Source organism: Musa acuminata, chromosome BXJ2-8, assembly GCF_036884655.1.
Source record: "Musa acuminata AAA Group cultivar baxijiao chromosome BXJ2-8, Cavendish_Baxijiao_AAA, whole genome shotgun sequence".
In the NCBI taxonomy this organism is placed as follows: domain Eukaryota; kingdom Viridiplantae; phylum Streptophyta; class Magnoliopsida; order Zingiberales; family Musaceae; genus Musa; species Musa acuminata.
Genome location: NC_088345.1, coordinates 46834375 through 46842113, shown reverse-complemented (window position 1 = coordinate 46842113; position 7739 = coordinate 46834375). Strand labels below are relative to the sequence as shown.

The 7739-nt window shown below is 40.8% G+C and overlaps 1 protein-coding gene across 6 annotated transcripts; it reads right to left on the bottom strand.

The window, feature by feature from the left end:
• Nucleotides 1-779: 779 nt before the first annotated feature.
• LOC135585122 (uncharacterized) lies at nucleotides 780-7515 on the bottom strand. 6 transcript variants are annotated; one of them, XM_065122057.1, is made up of 6 exons: nucleotides 6578-7513; nucleotides 5646-6436; nucleotides 4031-4391; nucleotides 3397-3478; nucleotides 2885-3103; nucleotides 788-1216 (listed from the first exon to the last, which is right to left on the bottom strand). In XM_065122057.1, exons 2-5 carry the CDS (start codon nucleotides 6301-6303, stop codon nucleotides 2900-2902), a joined length of 1305 nt encoding a protein of 434 aa, XP_064978129.1. In that variant the 5' UTR covers nucleotides 6304-6436; nucleotides 6578-7513; the 3' UTR covers nucleotides 788-1216; nucleotides 2885-2899. The 6 variants fall into 6 exon arrangements, with proteins under 6 accessions (XP_064978128.1, XP_009414038.2, XP_009414039.2 ...); XM_009415765.3 differs by having other exon boundaries at nucleotides 5646-6421; XM_065122056.1 differs by having other exon boundaries at nucleotides 780-1520; nucleotides 5646-7515.
• Between the last annotated feature and the right edge of the window lie 224 nt (nucleotides 7516-7739).

Sequence of the window (7739 nt, the reverse complement as noted above, 5' to 3'; positions counted from 1 at the left end):
CCAGACACTTGCTGTTGCTTAACAGCAAATTGGTCTGTGAACACCAGTGCTCTTATTTTCCATGTATTACGTACTGCATTGCAATGATGAGATGCTTTCATGCATATGGCAAAAGCATTTGCTTTCACTTCTTGTAATCAATGCAAAGAGTGTATATTAGCTTAATGCTGAATTCATCACAAAATGACAAGTCTTTTTCTCCTGAGGTTAGCATAATTTGGAATGATGGATGCAGGTGTACAGTGTTGTGTAAGTGCAGCTAAAAGGTCATTGATTCTCATGTAAGGAGTCACCAGAGACAAATATATCTCAGTTAATTATAAAGCTTGATCAATTTATAGAGCACTTCAATGTTGGCTACATTTAGATTGATTAGACAACAGTTTCTCCACATGCCTAATTTGAAATCATGAGTAATAAAACCACATAAACTGCAACAAAGAAGTGTAAAAAATGTGGTCTTTGATGGTAAATCACATTTACTATAATAATTTAAGGGCAGCACAACCTTCATATATGACTCTTTAGGATATTGCAATGCATGATTTTGTGAACCTTCATGACAATCAACAACAGTCATTATCCCAATTCTATAAAAAATTATAACAAAGAAGCCATGACTTCTCTAAAATTATTATAGCAATCATTATCACAAGTGCTATTTCTCCAAGCCAATGTGTGCCTCCTAAATTCTCCTCTCCAGTGATCTGGTAAGGCAGCATAAAACTGATAAAGAAGACATTTCAGTGACAAAAATTGTCATGATCACTATTTCATATTGATACCAGAAAACAACAGACGCTCTATAAGTGCAGCTAAGCTACATCAAAGGCAAACAAACAGCTTAGCTACTCAAAAAACAGAGCTCATTGGATAGGTACATGAGGTCCACCTCCAGATGAATTTAATGAAGAGAGAATTGATTATAATGTGCTACCCGAATAGTATGCATTCTACAAGGAGAGCAGGATAAAGCATTCGAGGACAAGTTGTTCCTTGTAGTAACATTTGAGGAAGAAACCAGACCAAGTTAATCATCACATGAATGGCAATTCAACAAGCTCATGGCTCCTCTGTAGTATGTGCCAATGATTCTGATAGTTGTTATTCCACCATGCACAAAACCGAATGCTGGTGCACCATCATTCTTAGCTGCAATGATTCCATGCCAGCGTAACTAGGGAGAACAAATTCCTTCCATGGCCTCATGCAAATCCTATCCATGAAACAAAACAGAGGAATCACAAAAATGCTTACAGACATATAGTATTTGTCTCAACATGTAGTGTGTGTCCATTAAGAAAGCTGTTTTCATTTCGCCTTCCCGAGCTTTGTTCTGATGGAATACCATTATTTGCAGTTGACACTAGTAATTTCTTATTTATACTCCTAACTGTATGTTGCTTCAGAGCAGCCTAAACCAAAGGCACCTGAAACTAGCCAGCAGAACAAATTGCACCACTTAAACACCTCCATCTCACTTCGCATATCATCAAGAAATATTTAAAATAATCATTTACCTACAATAATGAAAAATATTTCAGAAGACATACAAGCATATATGCTCTTTTTTAAAGAACAGAAACTTACCAAAAGAAAATATTTGATCGCCAAAGATAATCATTCACCATTACCACAAAAGCAAAGAAAAACATAGGTCCCGGGGATTGGACTGACAAGGTTCCCATATCAGAGCTAAGACTCATGCCACAGGACACGGTCATTAACTGAATGTCATTAAACAGTTTCATAAAAGTTCACATGGTAAAAGTTTCATAGTCTGCGGGAATGTCATGACTACGTTTGCTAGAAAGCAAACTCAACAGGAAAATATAACAGTTTTTTTTTTCAGAAAAAGAAATAGAATGCTGCCTTGTTTTAGATAATCAAGCCCATTCATGTGCCATTAGCAGATTTAGCAAATGACAGCAAAGGAAGAGATGCTGAAATCATTCCCTTGTATTCAAATAATTGAGATAATTAAGGCTATTGGTTTAATGCAATATTGTTCTTTAGTCTCATTGGGGTTCTCATGAGTCATGGGTGCCATGTGTAATCCACTCTTGTTGGACACTCGTTGAGTTCCAACTCGGGACTTCAACATTTATATAGATGTCGTGAATAGAAATAAGACAGCATCTGTCCAGCTTTTATTTTTCAAAAAATAAAAGAAAAGATAATTTTTTAAGCATCCGTTGTGACAGAGGAAAATTAGGAAAGTAGAAGCATTTTTCAAGCTATATACATTTAAATGAGTGCCACATAAACATCATAGGAACTTGATGATTAGCTAGCTGCTCCTTTCCACTCAATCCAAAGGCCATTACTAGTGAAATAAAACTACTATAATATCAACACAAATATATATCACATGCAGCCATGGGATTTCATTGCAGATAATCCATTCAAAAATCAAACTGCTAGTCCCTGATTCTTGACAAATGGCTCCATTCCTAAACAGAGAAAACAAATACAATCCTACATACAGTGATCACGTGTTACTATGAAATATAGTGTCCTCAGTTCTTTAATTAGATTGCTGCCATCAAACCAGACTAAAGACTGAATGACAGAAACCATTGAAGTAGCAGGTATGGCAGATTGGATGCCTCTACATGCTAAGCACGAGTATAAGAAAAAATCTGCCATTTTAGAAAGATTAAATTTGTTCAAGACAAGACAGTTAATGAATTGAATAGTTTATTACATAATCTATATCTCTTGGATTAAATAATAATAAGCTGACAGATTCCTCTCCTAATTTTAATAAATCTAAACTCTAACCAGTACCAAAAAGTGGTAAGGAAGATTTGATGAAACTTGGAAATTAAAATTACATGATGTATAATCAACTTACTAAATCTATGATTCTAGTGAAGTTTACCTTGAAATATGAAGACTAGAAGGCACAAGTGAAGCAGCCACTCAGAGAACTGATCTGACCACTCTTGCAGAAGTATGAAGCCTTTCTGGTGGTCTTTCCTAGCTGGTTGTCTTGGCTGGTAGTAACAGTACTTCGCATCTCCTGTGCTTTCTTCTGTGCTGATCTAAGTTTGTTTAGAATTTTTTCCATCGAGGAAGATCTTTTCTTTTCTAATTTCATCTGGAATCAATAATTTGTGAATGAGAAAATTGTTTTCCAGAAAACTAAGGAAAAGTATGATAAATAATAAACTACGTTGTCCAATATAATAAGGTAAACCATTCAAGTTCTGAGCTGATCTAAGTTTGTATAGAATTTTTTCCATCGAGGAAAATCTTTTCTTTTATAGTTTCATCTGTGATCAGTAATTTATGAATGAGAAAATTATTTTCCAGAAAACTAAGGAAAAGTATGATAAATAATAAACTACAGTGACCAATATAATAAGGTAAACCATTCAAGTTCTGAAGCACCTCTAGTTTCCTGATTTCTGCCTCAGCTTTTGCCTTTTGCAAATTCTCCCATGCAGTGATCTTGGCTTCCTCTCTCTTATACCTTTGAATATGTTAAGAGTGGTCAGAAATTTGGGCATATATCAGACCAATTATAATACAATTACCCATATCATGTAAGCAAAATAAGCAAAAGGTGTTCAGAATCTTTCTATTTCTCCAATAAAAAGCGGAACTTATCATGTAGATATACATGTATAAATCAAGTAATTTTTGATAGAAGAATGATTACAGGCTTGCTCATGGAAGATTGCTCAAGTAAGGCCTTTAAAAAGACTAGCGCAGCAAGCTAATCACTTTTAGGAAGATAGTTAAGCTTAAAGGGGCGTATAAAAGACTACTGTAGCAGTTAATTACTGTAAGGAAGACAGGTTCAAGTTACATTCACATAATGCACTCTCATGGTGTAGGCAAGGACTATCTCTGTTGGACAAATATCTGTTGCTGCCATTCGGCACTCAATGCAAGTGCTTTAATATGGTGTCACTACACAATCATTCAAATCTACGGATTATTAACAATGTGCCTCAAAGTTTATTGCATGCATAACATGGACTGACTCGAAAAGGATAGCATAGGAAAAAGATGATGTTACTTTGATGTGGATTTTGCTGTTTCATCAACTTCCCAACCAGAACTATTTGATGCCTCAGTCTTCTTTTTCTTCCATTCTAGGATGCTCGCTAAACGCCTATCAGAGCCTCGTGCTGTGTGTTTCTTGGACCATCTGGTGACCGTAACTTGATCATCTACCTGAACATCCCTAACCACCGACTTTGAGAAGTGATTCTCTAGCTCCTCAAGGGGAGGGACTGAAGATGGGGAAGGGGAAAAAGGCCTCCCTTTGGGAGAGGATGGAATACTTCCATCTGGACTCATTTGTGTTGCCACATCCTTTCTCAAAACTGCGGCCGAGACTGTGGAAGCTGATTCTCTGTTACCTTCAGATTTCTCATCTGCATGTGAATCCAAATATTATCTGGTAAGTTAAACTACTTGAAAAGGTGATAGGATTTATGCTCATTATACCACCATACACAGCATAAACTACAGTATATTCTTGCTTAATATATTTCAAAAATCCAAAAAGCTGCAAGACAAGGGCAATAAATTATAGCTTAAGGTGTTCTGTTATGTATACGAAGATACATTAAAGTCATGCTAATTTACAAAAGTATGCTATCATTTATGAGTTATTAGACAATCACCCACTCTGAGGAACTTGGTGTCAAACATGGAAAGAACTGGAACTGCACAGGGAGGTGTACATGCCCCCAGCTAATAGAAATTATATCAGAGATGAATGGAACTACCATGCAGCATCCTTATGACAATAAAGTATAAATGAATGAAGTCTTTCAGAACTCGCACGCAACACGATAATAGAAACTCTTTGCTTTGACAATCAGCATTACTTGTTTTACTTAAACATGTAAAATTGAATAACCATGTAATGTGCTCAGGAAACCAAAGTGGTTTACATAGAAAATATTGTATGTGATATAAAATACTTTGTTCGAATAGGAAATGCATATCTAGAGCATGTATGTCAAGTTAGATAGAAATGGAGATAAATGAAAAAAAAATGAAAAACAGCAAGTAAATCAATATCGGTATCTGCAAATGGCACACGATTAAATCAAGCCAACAAAACACAAGATACTAGAATATTGTTTTTAAAACATGATCAGTAGTTGAGTAGCAATTCTCTGACAAAGAATGTTGAGGCAGAAGCAATTAATGAGTAGAACAAATCCTCAAAGATTCCTATAATTTGCACAAAATCGACTATGGTGTCTGAGGTTTTCTGACATATCCTTAATAAAAAATAATTGTAAACATATCCATCATGAGAAGCTATTATCATAAAAAAGATTACATATATTAATAAACAGCACACACTTATTTGATTAGTAGCATAGACTATTAATCTGAAATGGAAATATATTGCTGGCCATGAGCACAAGCAAACATATAAAGTTCTTCATAGTGGCATGTGAAATTGCTCATGAATCTAGGATTTATAAAAACAAACAAGAACAAAAAACAACCAGTTGCATATAGTCCAACTCTTCCTAGCTCATCGGGGTTTATGCGGAAGTAATTGTTATTTGCAAACAGTGTGTGTTGTCAACATGGAGAAAACAGAAATTTTGATGATAACTTGCAGATAAAGGGATGAAGAAAGCAAGAACATTGTCCGGTAGTACCCTGGGAGCTGGGCACTGATGAAGAAGACTCGATCAGTGTGTCTGACCACCCATGAATACTAGCAGATCGAACAACATAAGGCTCTCCATTACCAGCATGAGATTTCCCACCCATGCTGCCACCACCAGTACCACCAACTCCTTTTGTTCCTCCTCCACCGCTACCACCGTCTCCTCCTCTTACTCCACCACCATTGCCACAAAAGCTGCGTTCCGGCATTAGAACTCCCGCCAAGAAAGGCGAGTTCGCCGCATAATTCCGAACCCTGCCACTGTCAAAGCAAGGAACCAGCGGTGACGCCGATGAATATGCCCCGGCTTTCCCAGCAGGAGCTCCGAGCGGGCCGCTCTTTGACTTTGGCCGCCTATGATGCGAGGGGGGCACCGACGAGCTCCCGACCCCATCACCTGAGACCGGGCTGAAGATCCATCTCTCTGCATCCTCCCACTTCGATGGCAAAGCCCTCCCATTGGCGAACGGCAGCAACACGCCGCTGCCCCCGTATCTCCGGTTGCAGTGCGTTGGCAGCGGCACTCGTTCCGAGCTCCATCCGTTCTGGTACGCGACCGAGCCGACGCCGTGCCGGTAGATAGGCGTCCCGGGGCTTGGGAACGTCCCGGATCTGCTACGACAGGAGGCGCCGGAGCTCTTCTTCATCCCTGCTACACCACCAGCGAAGTGCCGCGGCGGCAGAACAGACGCATAGGCGCTCCGGCCGTCGGAATCGAGCGATGGAAAGAAGCAGCCTCAGATCTGCATTGCCAGCTGTAGCGTTCTACAAGGACAGGAACTATGGTTCACAGCTTTACAATGTGAGCACAGATACGAGGCTTCTTCTCCGTGAGAACTGAAAAGGCTTGCGAGATGGGTGTCTTTCCCTTCTGAAAGGGGAAGTGGCGGTAACAGTAGCAGAAAGAGGAGCAGTACAAACCTTTGGAGGGATTAGGTGGCGGACGACTGTGTCACCGAGGGAGGGTGAGGATATCAGGGAGCGGGCTAGGAGAGGACGGCCTGCCCGCTGCTTCTGGGCCCGTGGGAGGGCCACTACCGGCGCGCTCGCGTCCGGCCAAGGGCCGTATCAATCGTGGAAGCTTGAAGCGTCCCTGTTAAGGCAGAGGAAGCCAACCGGGACCTTACAAGGCGCCACAGAAGGAAAAGAACTCGATATGGATTGGGGAAACCAAAAAAGTTGTCATTTTTCAAACAAAATTCCCCCCTTTCATCTATTTCTTTTCCTCTTCCACTTGTCTCTTGCCCTCCGCTTCCTTCACTGTTCTTGCTTGTTTTCTATATCGCCATCGTTGTCTTCTTTCCCATCCAAAGAAACGGCAGATCCGTTTAATTACGACCCAATAAATCCCTCGAACAAGTGCGCACTATTTTATTCAAACCTGATCTTTAAAAAAGCTGTCAGAAATGTTGACTTCCTTTCTCAAAAGCTACCCTTTCTTCCGTCTCAAGGAACGAATCCGTGGAGCCGACAGAGATCAGACATTAACACCACCACATGTCCTTGGTCCGAAACAACAAGGAATTCGGGAAAAAGGCTCGATTTTGAACAGAGGGGGACGAGAGAGAGAGAGAGAGAGAGAGGGATGAAACCAAGACGGAGATGCCGTCGTCGCGGTCGGATCCGACGGCGCAGTCCCGGTCGAAGCGTGGTGGTCGGAGGCGCAGTAGATTAAGGAGTCCAGGCTGCCATTTCCACCGCCGGTCGTTCCTCTACTCCTCGTCACCTTCCCATCTCAGCCATAATGTAGGCGACCTCGACTCCGCGGTATCCCCTCCGGCATCCACTCTCTATCCGCTGATGCCGGTGGAAGGTCGGAAGTCATCAATTCACGTACCCAAAAGCGATTCACCTACGTGGCGCGTGACCGGTGGTCGCAAACTGCAACATCCTCTGCAGCGGATCTCACCGCGGCTCACAATGTCTCGCGGGCGAACCCCTGGAGGAAGAATTCCACCTACGTGTAAATAAACTACTGGTGGACGTTCCAAAGGCCGAGCTCGCCTGTCTCCCGTGACACAGGAAACGCCTTTCTGCCTCACGAGCAACATAAAATGGAACCATTGTTAAGCTGTTGGAGGGC